This window comes from Centruroides sculpturatus, unplaced genomic scaffold (assembly GCF_000671375.1).
Source record: "Centruroides sculpturatus isolate CEXI.00-Female unplaced genomic scaffold, Cexi_2.0 scaffold49, whole genome shotgun sequence".
Lineage (NCBI taxonomy): Eukaryota > Metazoa > Arthropoda > Arachnida > Scorpiones > Buthidae > Centruroides > Centruroides sculpturatus.
The window spans coordinates 52,174-72,761 of record NW_019384317.1 but is presented as its reverse complement, the minus strand read 5'-3'; the positions used below and the strand labels follow the sequence as shown (position 1 = coordinate 72,761).

At 32.3% G+C, this 20,588-nt stretch overlaps 1 protein-coding gene across 1 annotated transcript; it reads left to right on the top strand.

Annotated features, from left to right (window-relative positions):
- Positions 1 to 11,462: 11,462 nt before the first annotated feature.
- LOC111623642 (PRA1 family protein 3-like) lies at positions 11,463 to 18,401 on the top strand. The gene is made up of 4 exons (XM_023366307.1): positions 11,463 to 11,510; positions 12,511 to 12,694; positions 18,117 to 18,188; positions 18,268 to 18,401. The coding sequence occupies exons 1-4, from the start codon at positions 11,463 to 11,465 to the stop codon at positions 18,390 to 18,392; spliced, it is 429 nt and encodes a 142-aa protein (XP_023222075.1). The 3' UTR covers positions 18,393 to 18,401.
- The last annotated feature ends 2,187 nt before the right edge of the window (positions 18,402 to 20,588 follow it).

Sequence of the window (20,588 nt, the reverse complement as noted above, 5' to 3'; positions counted from 1 at the left end):
TGAGTATTCAAAACTCAAATGTACTGGTACATGCATTATTCCAGTAAAAAAACCACGTTGAAGCAGGTCTTATTGTTTCACAAGCCAAGGAGATCATCTACAGAAATCTTTTTGGCTGTTCTCTCAACCATCCAACAATGAGATTCGGGATTGTTGGATGGTTTAGGGAACAGCCTGGCTGAATGGCATCATCCAACCCAAATGATCCTTCAAGATTCTTTTTATTAGCTCAAAAAGGATGAAAATCATACAGAAATAGGTCTATTCGGTAATGGCAATGTCCTGTTTCTGCCATTCTGTATAGTATTTCCAGTAAATGTTGCTTAAATAAATGGCGGAATAACGATGGGGCCGTCCATAAATTACGTAAGGGCGATTTTGGACATTCTAGACCCCCACCCACCCCTGTGTAAGAAAAAGTAATATTTTCTTTGATCCCCTTCCCCTTCCCTATCTTACGTAATATTCTGGCATGATTTTATAAAAAGATTTTAACCAAAAAAATTTTTTTATAAACCTTAAAAATCTTAGGTCCAAAATATATAATTATTAATTAGTTAATTAATATGTACTATTATTTATAAAAGACTTTAGGTGATCAAATTTAAAAATATAAAAATTTAATGAATTTGAATGAACAATTTATTTTAAGAACTTTATTTTTTAATTATTAACAATATTACTATTATTATTATTATCGTTAATCAACGTCAAAATATTTATTTTTATATTAATTTCAATTTTCACAAAAGACGCAAAAAACTTTGCCAGATCGACTAGTTAGTGCACGTGTAAACAGGAAAGTCATACAAAATAAAACAAGAGAGAATAGAGAGAAACCACATTTCGTTGCCATATTGATTACATCTTGTCTAAGGCCAAGAAAATAAACTACATGCTGCTAAAATGTGATAGGTGTACCTGGGGACTAAATACTGTAATAAAGCTTATAAAACTCTATATGATGGGCAATACAACCAATGCTATTTTACGCAGCCTCTGGCTGTGGTCATGTAACTAGTAAAAATTCAGTAGCAAGTAAATTACTCTCTTCAAAGCCAGTTTGCCATCAGAATTTCAGTGCTCAGAATTGTTTTTACTAATGCCTCTCTGATACTAGCAGAGCTCCTTTCTTTGCCACTATGTATTGTAGAAAAGGTTCTAAACTACTATATCAGAACTACAAACGTCAAGGCTCAACAACGGTCTCTACTATCTACGGGATATGAAATAATATGAATTGGATATCTACTATCTACGGGCCATCCATACTACGGGATGAAATAATATGAGTTCCGATTTGTAATGGAAGTTAGTTTATAGTTAATCGGGGCCTCCTCCTCCTACGCTTTCCCGTCTTTTATATATCTAACACCGTTCTCGATACTAAGGAAGGACAGACAGACAAAAGGTCTACAATTTTTGCAAATTGCAGCCCAAGTAGCTTTACGGCATTGTTTAGCACAGTTTTAAATTGTGGTAGGATTCCTCTGGAGACTAAGCTTCTCTACGTATGAAACGATGTCTCCAATTGATATCCTTGACCTTAGAAACAACCCCACTAAGCCCGTCTATCTGGGTTCAAGCTTCATCCGAACAGATCCCCACTGGTATCCACTAGCCCCATTTTTTTCCACCGGATACCAGTGGGAAAAGGCGTTAACCTCCGGATGTGTTGGGCCTCCCTGCCATCACCATGGTGGGATTACATCGTGATGAGGACAGAAAAGGGCGTCTTGAAAGCTAAAAAATTATTAGTACTATTTACAAAGGGGAGTGATTTTATGTTTTTTAAAAAGACAACACAGAAATTTTAAAATGTTTATTTTAAATTTAACTCGATTAAAGTAATCAATTAGGCTATAATAATGTATTTACAAATTAACACGAAATTAATGTATTTAAGAATTATTTATAAACGAATTTTGTCTTCGGTTAAGTGCGCTTCTACTCCAAAATGTCATCCGTGTCTACGAATTCTACGAAATGAGTAGACTTTTCTTTATCGCGACAAAAATTTCTTCTAGAATTAAAATTCTCGACTTCGTCTATTGTAATGTCTGTATTTTTTCTTCTTACTGGACAATTCGTTTTATTATTCTTGGAGACAAAATATTTGTTTCGATTTCGTGAATCAATTTGTTCTTTCACCAAATCTTTTTCCTCACTTAGATTTTCGCTTATTTTGTCCAAAATTACGCAATTCTCCGTTCTAAATTTCTCGGATTGTTTGCCAGTCGGTCCATTTAAGACGATATAATTTGTGTTAAAATAATCTTTGAAGGTTACACCACGATCCACGTTGTACGCATCTCCAGCATGAGTAACGTGGTTTGAGTTCTTCCAGCTTCCTTTCTTCATTTGAACAGCGGGTGGCAAGTTCGTATGTTCGATAGTACGAACTGTATACAGATTGTGTGTTTGATTGTTTAATGAAAACTTAATTGGGTACTGTTCTGACCCACTTTCCTTACTGGAAATAACGACCTCTCGTGTTTCCGTGTCTTGAAATGTATCGACATCCTCGTTCGTCTTTGTGAGGGAATGAGAAATTTTTTCCTCTTCGGATAACGCCTCGGAAGATTTTAGAAAATCGTAAATATCTTCTTCGTATGAACTGTTTCTGTTTTGGTGTTTGACGTTGGTGTCTAATTGGATTTCTTTCTCTTTCTGAGACGAGCCATTCGCATAAGATGGAGAACTATATATGGTTTCTACGCTACCAGAAGAAGGACTTTTAATTTTGGCCGTCATCTGTACACTTTCGGTTCCACCATTCGAGGAAGATGAATGATGTTTATCCTTTTCATTTTTTGGTGATGTTGATTTTGCAGACAATAGGGGAGATGTTTCTTCAAAATCTTCGTCACCCAGTGTTTCTTCCAGTGTCAATACAGTTTTATTACGGACCTCTTCCGAACTGACCTGTTTTTCGCTCTCGTGATGAGATGATTCGATATCGACAAAGAACATGGATTTCGATCGTTGAGGTGCTTCGTACGTTTCTTGTTTAGACGGTTTTTCGTGAAATATTCTAGAGAAAATGTACACGAGCACAGTAGCAAGTAGAAGTATCAACGATACTATAACGAAAGCAACCAATACCATGGAAATGGCGCGGCCGATTTTTTTCATTACGATTTTCATTTCTTGCTCGGTAAGCTCTTTTCTCACTTGCAAACTAGTTCTATTTTCTGATATTTTCTTTTCATCCTCTTTCTGTCTGATTGGACCAATTAGCATCCTATTAAGACGATTTTTAAAATTATTCTTCGAAAACCATACATTTTCATTCAATTTTTCCACGCGATCAGTTCCTTCCTTTTGTTCGAGCTCTTTATTTGTGTATTTTCTCATAAAATATGACTTTTTGTATTTTTTGTAATTTTCTATAAATGAAGATAACTTCGGAAGTTCACTTCTTGAATTTTTTAAAATGTTCTGTTCCGTTACATCTTGCTTCCGTTTAAATTCATGATTTTTATCTGTGTCCATTTCTAATTCTTTGCTTTGTAATGGTTTCGGAAATCGGGTCGGTCTCACGAGCCAGTCTAATCCTTCAATTTTTGACTTACTTTGGGGAACAATCACACCACTGTATTTTTTAAACTGTGGTGAAGACATCACACTGTTTAAATCTTCGTCGTAATCAACCCGTTTCTCAATTGAAGAACCGAGGATCAACGAGTTTGCTTCAATCATGGGTTTCTCTTTTAGACTTATCCTGGAGTTCTGCCCCATAGGAGCATACATTAAAATAAATAACGGTAAAATCACCATTAATATATCGCTTCTATTCATCGTTTATATCGACGATTCCGACTTGAAATCACTTTAAGAATTATTCACTTTCGTAAATATTGTTAGAAAATACTAACATTGTTCGCATTACTGAAATCGCAACAATACAATCATTTACGAAATTTCGTGTCTATATTACTATTTTTTATGATTCATTTATATTATGTTAATGGCATTATGTAATTCTATTAATAGTATCATATCATATGTATTTTAGGGTAATAACATTTTGGAGTGCCGTGTTGAGTCACGATGTGCCGCAAGTAGAAAAAGGTTGCGGAACACTGGTCTAACGAACATTGGCTCCATTTTTTTTAATGGAAAAGACTATTGTAGCAACATGGAACACATTTTCATGCTTTCATAAGAAGAGCTTAGCTTAGAGATGCACTCGGAACAAACCCGGTGACTATCTTTCTACTAAGAAGACAATATCTTAAAAAGGACTATCAATAGACTGCTGCAAAGAAAGTTATATATTGATACAATAAAACGAAAATAATTCATCCGTTTTCTTTTTAAATACAGTATAAAATTTGTAAGGCCATATGGGCGAGGAGGAGGTTAAGTCGCTCTGGGAAACCGGAATCGAATCCGAGCGAATAACTTCTTGGAATTTAAGTGGGCGGTATTTCGGAGAAAAGGCCTTCAGGCTAGAATCTCCCTATAAACGGGATTAAAGAAGAAGTGGACGGTACTACCCGAACGTATCGGACCGCATACCGTCTCATTACAGGCCTACGATGCGTCTGGAAAGAAGGCACTCCATAGGGCGGAAAGTGTTAAATATTTATTAAAACGTGTTAGTATAATAGGGAAGTTGCTTAATTTTGCTCGAAACATTTGCTGATAAGATTAAAAATATTTTGTGATAAGCATTTCAATACCTGTTGCCACAATAAATGATATTTTGGCGTAATGCTGGCGACAAAACCGGTTTTCTGTGAACCGCCATTTTGGTAAAAACTGAAAAGTGGTAGAGCCCCGTGGCCGAATGGACGAAAGCACCGAACACGGGTAGCTAGTCGAGGGTCCGCGCCTGGCCAACGTGGAGTTTTCCGGGATTTCTTCACATTAGTAACCCCTAAATATGGGCCAGTTTCCCATAAAGAGGCATCCCCACTCGGCAGATCGACCATGTTGTCGCGTTGCCGTATACAATTAATTTCTTTATTTTCTGTTCTAAGATATTGTTAAATATCTCAGAATGGGTAAAGTTTAAGAAACGGAATGTGGCACTGTAGCATGGGTATAAAGGGGCATTAATACTACAGTATTAAATTTTGGTTATTAAAGGTCGACAGAGTGAAGACATAAAAGGGGTTATGTATCGTCTCTCTTAATGAATATTTTACTAGTTATTAACGTTCAAAAATAATTGATTATCCCAATTATCCTAAAAATGGCACTGCTAAAACTATGAAGAAAAAAAAACCCGTTTAAAAATGCATAATTCTTAAATATATTTCGCAAATTATTAGGTCAAATCTTCTTAATTACATAAAATTACAAAAAGAAAAACGAATAGAATACAGTATTTGCAAAATGATTTATTTATTCGAACATTTGTTAAAAATTAAACACCGAACATAAACGAAATTTAATAAGTTATTCGTTACATACGAAAACATTGATGATATATTAATTTTATATAACTTAAAAAACACTTCTTTAAAACTCTTTCCGCCATGTGGGCACTAAAAAGACCTCTTTTAGAAAGTTCATTATGTGTTCGGCCAGGGCCACAATGGTGAGGGACGGGGCCCGACGTATCCGGACGGACCATCCCCGAAAAATTCCCGACATCGCTTGGCAAGAATTAACTGATAAATACATGAACGAAGTGTGGAAGAAGTTATGGCTGGAGGTATCCAAGGGTTCTCACGAGAAGAATCTATCGTTGACCAAATTGTCAACCTAATCAATACAGCAAGACTAGAAGATGTAAATGAGCAGGATATCGAGGAGTTATATTTCTTCTTGTCAGTTATTTCTATGTAACAAATTCCAGTATTTTATCATTTGGAAAGCTGGAGAGGTTAGTCCTATTGAAAGTTTTGTAGAGAATTTTAAGAAGTTATAATTTTGACGATTACAGTAGTTTCCCTTCCTGCAGTGATTTTCTATAATATTTAATTAAAAGCTGTTTTAAGCTTTATAAATTTAAAAGAGAAAAGTATACTTTGTTTTGCATATAATGTTTGCATGTTGTCAATTTTTTTCTATTTGATAACAATAGGAGATTGATTCATAGTACTTTAATTTAAAAATGGCTCTCATTAGATGATTTTGTTGTATTTGTAATCGGATGTAATTCCCCATATAATTATGCCATATTGAATTTTCGGTTCTATACAGGTGTGATAACGTGCGACTAAATATCCAGATGGCACAACGCGCTGATTGGTCAGCTGAATGACTTCAACCTACTAAAATCGGAAATGTTGATCGATCAGCCTAAACTTTTTGTTGTTGTTGTTGTTGTGAGAGCGGGCAGACATTATATAATAGTTAGACATTTCATCTAAAACTTGATAAAAGGCACTTATTTATAATTTCACTAGCTCTTGTGTGTATTGACATTAATTGAAAATTTTGCAATCATTTTAAAACCTTACAGAAACTTGTATTTAATGTTTTATATAGCCTATATATATTACAACAGAATATGCTAAATGGAAATGTAGATTAGTTAACAATTTAATATATATATTTTCACCTAAACATAATTCATACTTTTTAATGCATAATTGTTAAAACATTTTAAATAATAAGTTATTTTTTTCTACAAATTCACTAATCCATTGATTTGCTTTTCAAATCAAATCCTGTGAAAACTTAAATATAGACACTGGATATATATTTTTCTATGCAACCAGGTATACAGCACATACAAGGCATCTAGAAATAGTTATTCAATAGTATGGTAATATTATTTTAAATAATTTATACAAGAATTCTATACTTTTAATTTGAAAAATGATCATGCAAATTTGATAAAACATATTTACAGATATATCCATGATGGAACTGGATATATGAAATTTCTGTAAATTTGAAAAGTATTGTTTCTTAACGCGCAGAACTGACATTCAAAGGCACAAAATGTCTATTGACAGAAAGAACTGTCAATTCTAACTAAAACATTAAAAAAAAATTATAAGAGTAATCGATGGAGTATATTCTTTATTCAAAATTATTCAACAACTTTTACATTTAAACTTTATAATTTGTTAAGCAAGGTTTGTGAAAATTTCTCTTTCAGAGGTATACAAAACTTAATTAATTTTATTGTTTCATCTAACTATATTAAATGCATATGACAAATTCAAAAAATATTTTGACTTATCTTAATTATAAATTTCATCCTTTCTCGAACTTTTTATGAATAATATTAGAGAGGTTGCGGCCGACGTTTTAAACGGAAAAACGTATACGTCGGACGTTCAGCGCCGCCTTCCTGTAAGCCTAGAAGTTTGACAATGGCGTTTAGAATGTCGAGCATGATTCTACTGACGTTCCAAACACCATTGTCAAAAACTTCTAGGCTTACAGGAAGGCGGCGCTGAACGTCTGACGTACACGTTTTTCCGTTGAAAACGTCGGCCGCAACCTCTCTAATATCTGTAACAAAGTATAAGTTTACTCTTATTTGCTATCTGTGCACGTAAATTTAGAACACTAATCGCACTATTAAAATGATCTATTGTGTATGATTTGGTTCAGAGGTGCATAAAGATTAAGTATGAAGTTAAATGTTCAAAAAAAATAATCAGTTGTATTTTCACTTTATACTCACTCCATATTACGACAACTAAAAAAAANTAATGTTTAAATGTGCAATATAATTAAAGGAATAAGTAACAAAATATATTTGTTACTCCTTACTCCTATTCATACTCCTTAAAAACCTCAGACTCTTCTAACTCCTTACTCCTATTCATACTCCTTAAAAACCTCAGACTCTTCTAACTCCTTACTCCTACTCCACAGTCCTGCTTTGAACATTTCATTTTTGAGTATTACGTTTCACATAGATACGTTGATGCGAACAACATAAGTAAAATTTGAGCACATTTTTTTTACAGTCTTATATTGTTCGGGCAGTATTTTCCAGAAGTCAACGTAATTATTTTCGCTCTCTTTTGTTTAAAAATAGCTTCCAGGTGTACATTGTTCTTCATCTCAATAAATTCGTCAAATAGATCTGCGTAATTACATGCCAATATATCAGCCAGTTCTGATATTATTGCCGGTTCCAACAGCCACGGATTTTCAACAAGCAACAGCATATTTTTTATTTTTCTTAGATCATGATGTATGTTTAAATTCCTCGGATAGTGCAGTTAAAAAATTGTATAGTTTTCTGGAGAAATATTAATACAGTCTTGTTTAGCTTACTTGCCATTTGTGAAATTATTTTATTTTCACCCTGTAAACCAGTATTGAGACTGTTAAGCTAATCTGTAATGTCACACAGAAACGCTACAATACACCACCATTCATCATTTTGCAGTTCACTGTAAATTTTATTATTTTGATGTAAAAACAGCATTATTTATTTTTGCAAAGAAAAAAAACCTTTCCAGAACTTTAATGTTGGTTAATACGAGGGCTGTTTGGAAAGTTCGTGGCCTCAAATAGAACAACAAACAAAATAATGTTAAAACTTTTTTTATTTTTCAATGTAGTCTGCTTTGTTAGCAATGCACTTATTCCAGCGATGTTCTAGCTTTTTTATGCCATTACAATAGGTCAATTTGTCAAGGTGTGCTAAATGCTCGTTTACTTCAGAGATGACTTTATCATTTGAGTGGAATCTCTTTCCAACCAAGAATTATTTTAAATTTAGAAAAAGGTGGAAGTCACTGGGGGCCAGATCAGGTGAGTACGGTAAATGTGGAACTAATTGGAAGCTAAGTTCGTTTATTTTTTGTTCAATGATTCTGGCATTATCGTGGTGAAACAGAACCTTCTTCTTCAAGTGTGGCCTCTTCAATTTCTTTCTTCAGTTTTTCCAAAAGTATACAGTAATAGACAGCATTGATGGTTTTTCCTCTTTCTAGGTAGTCAATAAAGATGATTCCTTTAGCATCCCCAAAAAACCGAGGCCATCACTTTCCCCGCTGATGAAACTGTTTTTGCCTTCTTTGGTGGTGGTGAACTGAGGTGTTTCCATTGCTTCAACTGTTCTTTTGTTTCAGGAGTGTAGTAATGGATCCACGTTTCGTCAGTAGTCACAAACCGACACAAGAAATCCCGTGGGTTTTTCTTGTAGAAGTCCAAACACTTCTTTGACATCAAAGTGCGAACACGTCTTTGCTCAGCAGTCAGCAGATGCGGCACCCAACTTGCTGAGACCTTCGTCATACCCAAATTTTCGGTTAGATGTGGTGCACTCGGTCGACAGAGATGCCTATTGTCTCAGCTATCTCACGCGTTTTCAAACGGCGATCTGCTAACACCAAATCGTAAACTTTGTCGATATTTTTTTCAGTGACAGCAGTTGACGGCCGTCCGCTGTGAGGGTCATGTTTCACACTCTCTCTGCCAGATTTAAAAAGGGCTGTCCATTTTTTCACAGTGGTTTACGAAGGAGCAGACTCTCCCAAAACTTCATCCATGTCAGCTTTGATTTGAGATGCGGTCAACCCTTTTTTCGTCAGGTATTTTATGACCACATGAGTCTCCGTCTTCTCCATTTTTGACAAAGCACGTGCACATTGACTATCTGCTAAGCTGTCGTGGCAAAACTTTACGACAAATCAAGCGGAAATTGGTACCGTATCTTTAGCAAGGATGGCTGAATTATTCCCGCCAAAAATTAAATTGATCGCAGCGCCGCATATAGGCAAGGCCGCAAACTTTTCGAACAGCCCTCGTAATATGTGTAATTTATTTTTTATTTATGTTATTTTATGTTTTCATTTTAATATATCATATTTTGAAATACGTAAATTGTTCGTTTTCAAGTGTTGTAAATTTAAAATAAGCTGTTATAGTTCTGCCATTAGAACTTAGACAGGCTGGCCACGTGGAGTTTTCCGGGTTTTCTCCATGTCTGTAGTGCCTAAATAGGGGCCAGTTTCCTTTAAAAAGACCCCCCCGGAAAGCATATCCCTAGGCAGATCGCCCAAGTGTTGTGTTGCCATAACTTAACGAACAAACAAACATTAAAACATTGCTGTAAAAGTATAGGTGTAGAATTATTGAAATTTTGGTTTATGTTTCCAGTCTTTTCTACAAGTGTATTTCTAAACAAGAAGTCCAGAAACTGATAAAATAATATACATTCTTTTTTAAAATCTAAATCGGGTGTCCAAGGCAAGTTCAAATGCGGCCCAATAAACGTGTAAACAAAACCAACAAATTTTTTTATTTTGTTTTATTTATTTCAACGGCATAAACTCAATAAAAGAAGTTTCACAGAGCCGTAAACCCTTTATACATATTTTATTTTTGAGTGGAAAGGAAATATTTTCAAATACTTGAAAAGTGTGAATAAGAAAGAAATACTAAATAAAGCTGGAGTTGTGACTCAAAGAATTAGACCCAAATTTGGGGAAAGGAGAGAGAGGCCAAAAGATAAAAAGTAGTGAGAAAGGTTAAATAGACTTTCTGTTAAGCAAATATGGACCCTTAATTTTCCAACTTTTCTCACTTCTTTATCTTTTGTCCTTTCTCTCCTTCTCCCGCATTTGGATCTATAATCCTTTCAGTCCCAACTCCAGCTTTATTTAGTATTCCTTCCAGTGTTGCATGATTTGGCTACTTTGCGCCAAAGTTTGCTACCCTTTTTTTAGTTTGGCGTAAAAAATATCATTTGGTGCATTGGCTACTTTTTGGGCTACATATTATTTATAAATATATTAGTCAAATAAAAATGCACTTTAAAATGGTGTTTTGTCATTTTTTTTTATTAATTACAGACCCAAATAAAACAAATATTTGTGTTTTTCAAATAAATTTTTGTTTGTCTCCTTTATAATAAATGAATTTATCTATTTCTAAGTAAAAATTGAAAGTCTGTAGAAGTAATTTTTTAAAATATCCTTTTTTGTGATAAAGATTTAATACTTATTAATATTCTCTCTCGTGATTACTAAACCATCAAATGTATTTCTTCCAATTCTGCTTGGAAACCGACAGTCCGAATTATGAAATTCTCCACGATGTCCTACATAAATTTACATTATTCAGCATTTTGCCAAAATTTCGGTGCGCACTATAATCTAGACATGTTAATCCTTAAATATACTTGTATATTTAAGGATTGGGCCACAAGTATATATAATGTACTTGTGGCTCAAAACTCCATGACATCTTCCGATGTGGCCCAGAGAAACAAAAAGGTTGGACACCCCTGATCTAAATGTATTATAATGGGTGTAGCTTTTATCTAATGACATATAAAATAACAACAGTTATTCCAAGTATATACTATTTGTACATTTTTCATGTAACTAAAGGAGTTAATCAATTTGGTCTGTGAATGGTTCATATATTTGTGTGTATGGGAGTATCAAATGTGAAAGTGAAAGTATTCTCTTGAGAGAATAATACTTTCATTTTCACGTATGAATACTTTCACTTTCATGTTGTTGTATTTAAGTTTTCATTTTCGTCAAAAACTGGAAAAAATTTAATTTTAGAATGTGCTAATGGCTTCTGACAAAGATAAAAACTTGCCATTTTATGAAAAGGGTAAGGTAAGAATTTCTGAATAAAAGCATCAATAAAATACAAAAAGTTGTTACTTTATATGTAATTGAGAAAGACATTTTGGTTTTCTGTGACATAATTTTTCTGATAAAATAATTCCTGGATCCACCCCGAATAGATATGAATCTTGAAGTGTGTAGTTCGTGTGCCTAGATTCCATTTACGACAAATTGACAGAAACTAACAATTCCTTAATAACTGTTTCTACCAATGTGTGCATTTTGTTTAATTAAATATGCAGATGTTATGTAATTTGTATTAAAGGTAGACAATTAAGTTGTTATCTTATATTAAATTTAGTAATTAAATAATTTAGAATATTCTGGAAGAAAAGATGATCTGGACCAAAATTTGCAAACCCATAATTTCTGCTTACTGTAATTTATTTTGTTCTAATTATTAAATTTAACACAAGACGTAACCAATTCTTATCTTTAGTTTCAAATTATATAGTATGTGTATATTAAGTAGACAAAATGCAGCATGATAACAAATTATTTGATTAGTAATGAGATTCATCTTGGTTTGTTATGAGTTTATGTATTGATACATCGATAATAGCAAAAATTGTTTAAAAATGAGCTAAAATAGAACAAAATATTGTAGAATAAATTTTTAAAACTCATTTTCAAAATCACGTGTGTAAACAGTAGTCCCATACAACACGCAAATAAAGCAAGCAACACCACAACATCCTCAAATTTTGTCGATCAGAGGTATACGTTTTTTTTTTTTTTTTCAACTTATAGGCCAAGGTTTAAACTTTCGTAAATTGTGTGATAATGCAATTTCCTATAATGCGTAATGAATCCCCGCATTGTACAGGACTCTACCGTATTACACTAATTTTCATTTATATATGCATTAAAGTGTCAGAAATCCAAACTAATTGAGGCCAGACCCCATCTGAATTTAATATATACGTAAATTTATGTCCATTTCATGATGGAGTAATCTGGATTTTTGATGCTTTTACTGTATTTTTAATTGGTACTCTTAATATTTTCATTTTTTAACAGATTAATATATCCAGTAAAAGTAATTACCGGAATATGTGCAATTACAGCCCTATATTATTTTCGTTATTGTACAGCACTGTGGACAATACACGATCCTATTGTTTTGTTAAGAAAACATCATCCAATTATAAATCTGTTTATACTTCTTGCAGGTATGAATTATTTTATTAGCTTTCTAATAATATAGTCCCTCTTTTTGTAACTAGTTATGATTTATTTTATATATTAAAAGTTATGATTACAGAAAGAAAGAAATATATAATAAAACTAAATACTGAATTTGTCTTAAAAAATATATATAATTTGTATACTTTAAAATTTTTTTTAAGGACACGATTTTATATCTTTAGACAATAACACTACTAGGTTTTGTTTGATGGGATGTGGTAATGAAATATATGGGCTATCTGCCAAGGGGAGAGGCCTTTCAGGAGAAATTTTTATGGAAACTGGCCTCTGCTTAAGTGTTAAATATATGAATAAAATGTGGAATATTCCACATGGTCAGGTGTTACCCCATGAGTTGATGAAACTAGTGTTCGGTGATTTTACCCACTCGTTTCTAGGTTGCTGGTGAGCTAATGCTGCTTGTATTATTATAAACCATTTTTACACAGGAAAATAACTAAAAGAAACCATAGATCCCCATGAACAGTATTTCATAAACATCTGGAAATTCGTCATGTGCAATTTTTCCCAGAATTCTAAGATAAGGTTAAGGGAAATATGTGTGATGCCATCTGTTATAAGGTTTATTAAAAATTTTTATTTACTTATTTATTATTTTAAAAGGTTTTTAAAATAGGTTTTAAAAAAGGTTTTTAAGATAAAAAGCTTTATTTTTGAAGTAGATGTGGGTTTTAAAAAAAAAATTGTAAATGATGATAATATCTCTGTGATCAAAAAGTATTGGGAATGGTCCAATAAAATGCAAGATTTGAATTTATTCATCAAAATTTATTTCGTCCCCTTCAAAGTAACCCCTCCCACTGCAATGCAGTTATGCCATTTTTTCCAATTTTTTCTTTAAAGTCGTTTTAGTGAAACCCCTTTAGGACTTTCAATAAATTTGTTTTATGGCATCAGTTGACTCAAAATACTGACCACAAAATGGAAAGTTTAGTTGAGGAAACAGGAAAAAGTTACACAGTAACCTATTCGGTGAATACAGAACTATATTTGTTGAATTTTTTATCAAAAATTTGTGAGCAGGTGCAAAATCCATGAGTTTTCTTGCCACAAATCAGGTAATTTTCTACAAATTGCTTCATGCAAATGACATAAAACACTCAAATAATAATCTTCATTGACAGTTTGGGCCAGCTTGAAGGAATTCGTGATTCACAATACCATGACAATGGAAGAAAACAGTCAATATGACCTTGATTTTTGACTGACATTGATCTAGGCTTTTTGGTCTTGCTTTACTGTTTGTGTACCATTCACTTGATTGTTGAGCTGTTTTGGTGTCAGAAGTGTAGATCCATGTTTCATCAACTGTTTTAAGAACAATTCACCTCAAGAAAGCATTTCCTTGACCACTCAAATACGTTTTTGGAAAAATTCAATGTGTTTCGGATGACTCAAGAATTGACATGTCACAAGCCCAAATAATCTTTTAAAATTGCTTGACAAGATCCAAATGATAGTGGAATGTGTTCAATAATGTCCCTAATTATTAAACAGTGATCATTGAGCACCAAATCTCTGTCTTGAGTAATGTGTTGTTAATCAGTTGAAGTGAATGGCCTACCAGAGCATAGTTTAACTTCTATGTGCTCTCTGCCTTGAACATCTTGTACCACTCAAAAACTCTGCTGGTGATAGTCTATCAAAAACAAGGCTTTTATCAACATTTCCAATATTCTTGTAGCAGTAATTCTGTTGTATAAAGAAGATTTAATGCACACACTGCTCAATTACATTAAAATTAAAAATATAAATTGTGTATGGCACCACCTGTTATGAAATTTTATTATAAAATGACAAAAAAGCTTAATTTTGAGGGTAGTGATGAGTTTCATAAAAATTGTAAATGCTAATAATGTATAACATCTTCATTAAGTCTGACCTCCCTCAAGATATGACATCCCTCTCAATCATTAAACATTAAAATTTAATAGCATTAATGCTCCTTATATACAAACTATCATGCTAAATTTCACTTCATCATCATCATCACCATTATACACATATGGAATTTTTTTTTCCTTTTTGTGTTTAGGAGGCCTCAAAACATGGAAATTTGCAAAAAAAACCCCAGAGTCAAATTTGACATGATTCCAATACTTTCTCTTATTGCATATACATAACAGCTGAGAAAGTAAGTCTCTTAAGCCAACAAAGTAATTTGATGATGTGTTAGTGTTGATGTTGCATGGTCTACTGTAGCAAAAATAAATTATTAAATATATATATATGTAGATAATTAGATTCTTCCTTATAAGTAATCAAGAAAAATCTTTGAAAAAATTTTCACAACTACTCAATTACTACTACAAGTACATAAGAACAAATGTTGGGTGTATCTGGTAAAATATCCTGCCAGTCATTCCTGTCCTGGACCTATGGTTCCTTTGCATTTGTTTGTATTATGATAGAAAACTTTGTAGAATGTTCACAAAAACCTACTTCCCGTGGAGAACTTTTAGATTGTTCGCATGCCAAGAGGACCAACATTCCACAAGCCAAGATAGCAGAACTCATTGATTCCATAACCAACCAGACTAAGGTTTTGAAGAAAGTAAGTGGTGGAACAATTAGTTTTAATATGCATACGTGGCATTTGTATCAAGTGGCTACTGTGAAATAAAAGACAAAGTCCGAAAATATGGATTTCTATTATTTACTTACAAGAAATTTTCCCATCAAGCGTGACTGAATACTTTTTTATGAGAAAATAGAGATTACACTAACATCTTGAATTTCTTGAAAACTACTTACCATATTTACACACATATAAGACAAGGTTTTTATTTATTTTTCACTGCTTCAAAAACCTAGGTCATCCTATACGCACCAGCAAAGGATTTTTGTGTTTTTGCAATAATTTTTGTAAACCACTTATTCGCACTTTTAACTGGATGCTCACACTGGTGTTTAAAAACAAAAGTATTTTATCTGGGTTGTTTGAATCGTTTTTGTGTATTGTCGGGAGTAAAGATGAATAGCAATAGGAAGAGCAAAGCTTTTGAATTCAATATTGAAATTCCAAAATCACACCGGAGTCCGATATAAGTTTTAATCCATTCCCACATGAAAACACGATTATTCGGAAATCAGAATTCAGAGAAAGTCTTAAGTGTAATCGATGGAGAATGGGTTTGACTATTAAGAATTGGCAAAAAGGTTCTCGATTGTCCAGCAAATTCTAAATATTTACATGAACAAATTATATCGATTTTACAAGATTTTTCCTTAAGATTTAAAATGTTAGTAATATTTGCAGGACAATACGTACATTTATGGGCATTTGATATTTTGTGATTAAACATAATAAAATTAGAATTGTATTAATAAATCTAATTTTCTTTATTTTGATCTTTAAAGTCACACCTCGTCCTATATGCGAGTAAATATGGTAATTTGTAGAAATATTGTCTGTTGTAACATAAAGACCAACAAAACAAAATTTCATCTGGAGTAGACAAAACTAGGAGTTATAAAGAATTTATTTACACACACAGAAACAGATGATGGCCTTTATAATAAAGTAGTAGTAAAATCTTTCTTCATAAAATTTCTTTATACACTACATTCTGAGTAAACACTCTTGTCTTTTAAAAGCTTTCCTCGCTGTCTTCCTTTAATAATAGACACCTTAATATTGTTTTGATGATTGATGACATGATCCTGTTTCTGCAGGCCTTGATAAAGCCATTTCTTAATTCCATATTGATAACAAAGATAAATTGTATGTATGTTAGATGAGCAATAACACTTTCTAAATAATGGGCTCGTTAGATTGTTACTTTTGATTTGCTAATAGAGCGTCACGTGGTCATTATGAAACTATTTTTTTTAAATAAAAAAAAAAAAAAAGATAAACTTAGAAGTGACATAATGAGGCTAAATTTAATGAAATATGTTTAATTATTATTCCTTATATTAGTAATGGGTTATCTATACAATATCCTTGTATTTTGCCATCTTATTTGGTTAAATTATATTTTAAAGTGTTTATTACAATAATACCTCGACTTACGCAAACCCAGAGTTACGCGATTTTCAAATCTTGTTGATTCGTCTTTTGTTTGAGTGCCACACAACTCTTGATACTCACTCCCCCCAGACTATTGTTCAGCTTACATGTTCGGACGTGTCGTGCGGAATCGACACACAGCTACAATTTATTTTGTGTTATTTATTTCTGTGTTTGTTATATCTACGGAGACTTGAGAGACTCTATGTCAGTGTTTCTCATCCTCTAACGAATCGTCGCTCCCCTTCAACGTAGTATCGCCCCCTTCACTTCAAAATTCCGATGTCGAGGGCCAAGGCTAACGTCAAATTCGCACTGCATTGAATAAACTAGTGACTAGTATAATGTTATTTGTTTAATTATTGTTCGATATAACGAATAAAATATCTAATTGTACTTAATACAATGTTTTAATATATCACCCAGAAAATTGTTTTTCGCCCCCAAAATATAAATTGTTACTAATCGCCCCCTCAACATGGAAAAACGCCCACATGGGGGCGATATCGCCCCCGTTGAGAAACACTGCTCTATGTGGTGATTTCTTGTAACCGTGAACGAATCAAATGACGAGATAAGATTAACAAGAACATTTTTTAGCTTACATACATCCGACTTGGATTTACACAAATTGCGAAATTATACCCCAACTTATGCAGTTATCGCTCAGTCCCACCTATCGCGTAAGTTTGGGGTATTACTGTACTTTACATTTAAAATAACTAAATTATTTTTTTAACATACTCATAATAATTATCTGTATTGGGTTGAATAATAAGTGGAAATTTGTATTAATTTTGATTCCAATTGTAAATCGATAAACTATTAAACAATAATAATTATATAGACATAGTATTTATTATTATTTTAGTTGAACAAATTAACTGATTTTGGTAATTATGATATTTAATGTTGAAATAACACAATTAACTTTTTAATAAGCAAAAAGCTTAACACACGAAATAATGCTACAAAACTGAATTCAATATACAGTCAAACCTCTCTTGAAACTTAAATCATTTCTAAAGGTTGTTCAAAAACTGATTTTGTTCTCAAACCGAAACAAATTTTACCATAAGAAACAATATAAAATGGATTAATCTGTCCCAGACTCCTAAAACAAACCCATTTCTTTTATCTAGCTGCTATATTATTAATGCATTTTTACAAATTAATATTGAAGTCTTCATAGTTGAATTTTAGGTTGTACACAAATAAATCAATACAAACATACTTTCCTCTTATTAGAGCTTCTTTAGTTGAAATTTTTTTCAAACTATTATATAAAATTTTGTTACATCTGAATAAGCCTTGATAAGAAACATTTTGTTTTTATATAAAATTTATTCACTTGTATTTGATTATTTGTTTAGGTTGGTACACATTGAAAGGTGTAATGAAAGAAATTCTTGATTTTCTCATTGGTGTTCAATTTCCAATAATTTGTAAGTATTGCAATTTAAAATCATTGGAATTTTCAAAATGTATTAGTAGAATTACTCAAAATAAGATTACTTTTTCTAGTAGTGTTTCTTCATTCATCTTTGAGATTACGCAATATAAAAAATAAAATAGCGAATCAGCTTGAATCGATCGGTTTAAAGAAGACACCAATGGGAGTTTTTTTTGAGGCATATGGGTTAAATTAAAACATAAAAGTAAGTATTTTAAAGAAAATTTTATTAGAAATAACAATAAAAACCCAATACAACCAATATTTTAATACAAGATGCCAACTTAACCCTTTGATGAGTACTTCCAGTAAGCATGTACATGTCTCATTGTAGTATGCTTGTTTGTTTACAGGCACATTTCACTTTATGTGACACATGTCTGTAAAAGGCAGCTAGGGACATCTATTAAAAGATCTAAAAAATGTTTTCATGTTTTTATGAGATTTAGCATAGAATTTCTAGCAAAGCACAAATATGGTGTGAAGTTTCTCAACACAATTAGAAGAAAATATTGGCTAATTTATTAAAAAGTGTGAATTAGGAGATGAGATGTTAGTTTTTAAAAAAGTAACTCACTCTGGGAGGAAAGGGAGCTGCTAGTACACCTATTCATCAAATGGTTAACTCTAAACAATTTGGACTGGATGTAGAAAGTTATTTTGTAGCCCAATATGAATCTAGTAATTTTTAATCATATGATACAGCTAATCATTTTTTGTTTTATCCTTATGACTTCACAAAAATAAGTAAAATTAACTTTCATTTTCTAATGGTAAACCACAGATCCATTTAGTTGAAATTAAACAAGAATGCATCTGATCACATTAAAATATCTATTGAAATAATAATAGAAAAGTTAGTTAACAGTTATATTAAGATAAATTACAAATTAAGTTGAAATATATTTTATTAACTTACTCTACTCTCTGCAATATGAAATAGAAATTGATGATTTGATGGAGAATATTCTTGTATTTTGCATTATTGACATGTACATAGTAACAGTTATTATTTTGCAAAGTATCTATAGCGTATTTATTGTAAGTTGGTACCTACTGTAAACAAATATTTTGTCAGTATCAATCTGCTGCAGATTTTCGTTGGTCAATCACAATCAGAAGTGGCTAGACACCTGTTGACCAGTTAAGCTCCTTTCTCTGCATGTGTTAAAGTAGGTCAGAGTGGTCAACAATTTACCAAGATAATATTTAAAAATTTTTAAAGTTATTATAGGTTTCTTTTGAATGTCAATTTTTAAAAAAAATTGACATTCAATAGGTTAGATCTGAAGAAGTTAAAATGCGGTCCAGACAAAAAAACATCGGTTATCAGAGACAAAACTTCTGAGCATTATCTTCTTTATTCACTATGCATTTCGGGTGCAATATTTTGTGTATCTTGCACCCTTCATCAGGTGTTACATTTCTATAAATTGGTAGAAATCTGATTATTATGGTAAACTTACAATTTTACTATTTACAACAATTATTACATTTTTCGTTATTTGGATATATTTACATAATTGTGGACTAACCTGTTTTGTGTTTAGACATACAGCTACGAGGTGTTGATGTTGTATCCCCTAAGGCATTTTTAACTCTTTCTTTCTTTATGTTTTCCTTGCTCTTTGGCCCCTCCCATTTCCTCCCACACATTGTCAACCTCCATGCCATTATTTAGGTTTATGGTTTTGTTCTTATTAACAATTGCGAAGTGCTCTTTGAATTTTCGTATACAACTGTCTTTTTCCCTGTGGATTATTTTTACATTTTTTTCATTGATTGTGCATCCAAATTTGTTAGTGATTTGTGCATGGTGACTGGTTATAATTAAGTCTAATTGCTGCTTCATGTTCTTTTATTCTGGTTCTGAGTTGCCTACCTGTTTCACCAATGTACTGTAAGGTCTCGTTTTATGCGGTGGATACGTTCTACAGAAAAGCGCATAAAAAAAGACTTTACTTGTCTTGAAAAGGTAGGGATACGTTCCGTAATTTTCTAAAATCGCATAAAACCAAAACAACGAGTTAAAATTAACTTAAAACCGCATAAAAAAGTTTGCAGATATTAAAAGAAATAGGCTGCTTAATGAATTACTTCGAATGTCTGAAAGAAATTCATATAAAAGCTTAAAATAAACTTGTATTCAAACTTAATTCAGTTTATTTTATTGAAAAGTAATATAGTTTTACATTTTTTTTTTGAATTTTTGGAATGTTTTTTAAGTCTCCAAATTTTTTAAAAATATTAAAAAATATACGGCCAGCTTCACCCTACTTTAAACCCTTGTCCTCCCGCGACGTCTATGAGAATGCCCCGGGAAATCCAACTCCAGCTGTGTTCAAGGTCATCCAGATGTGTAAACAATGACTCATCGGTGTTAAATTTCACA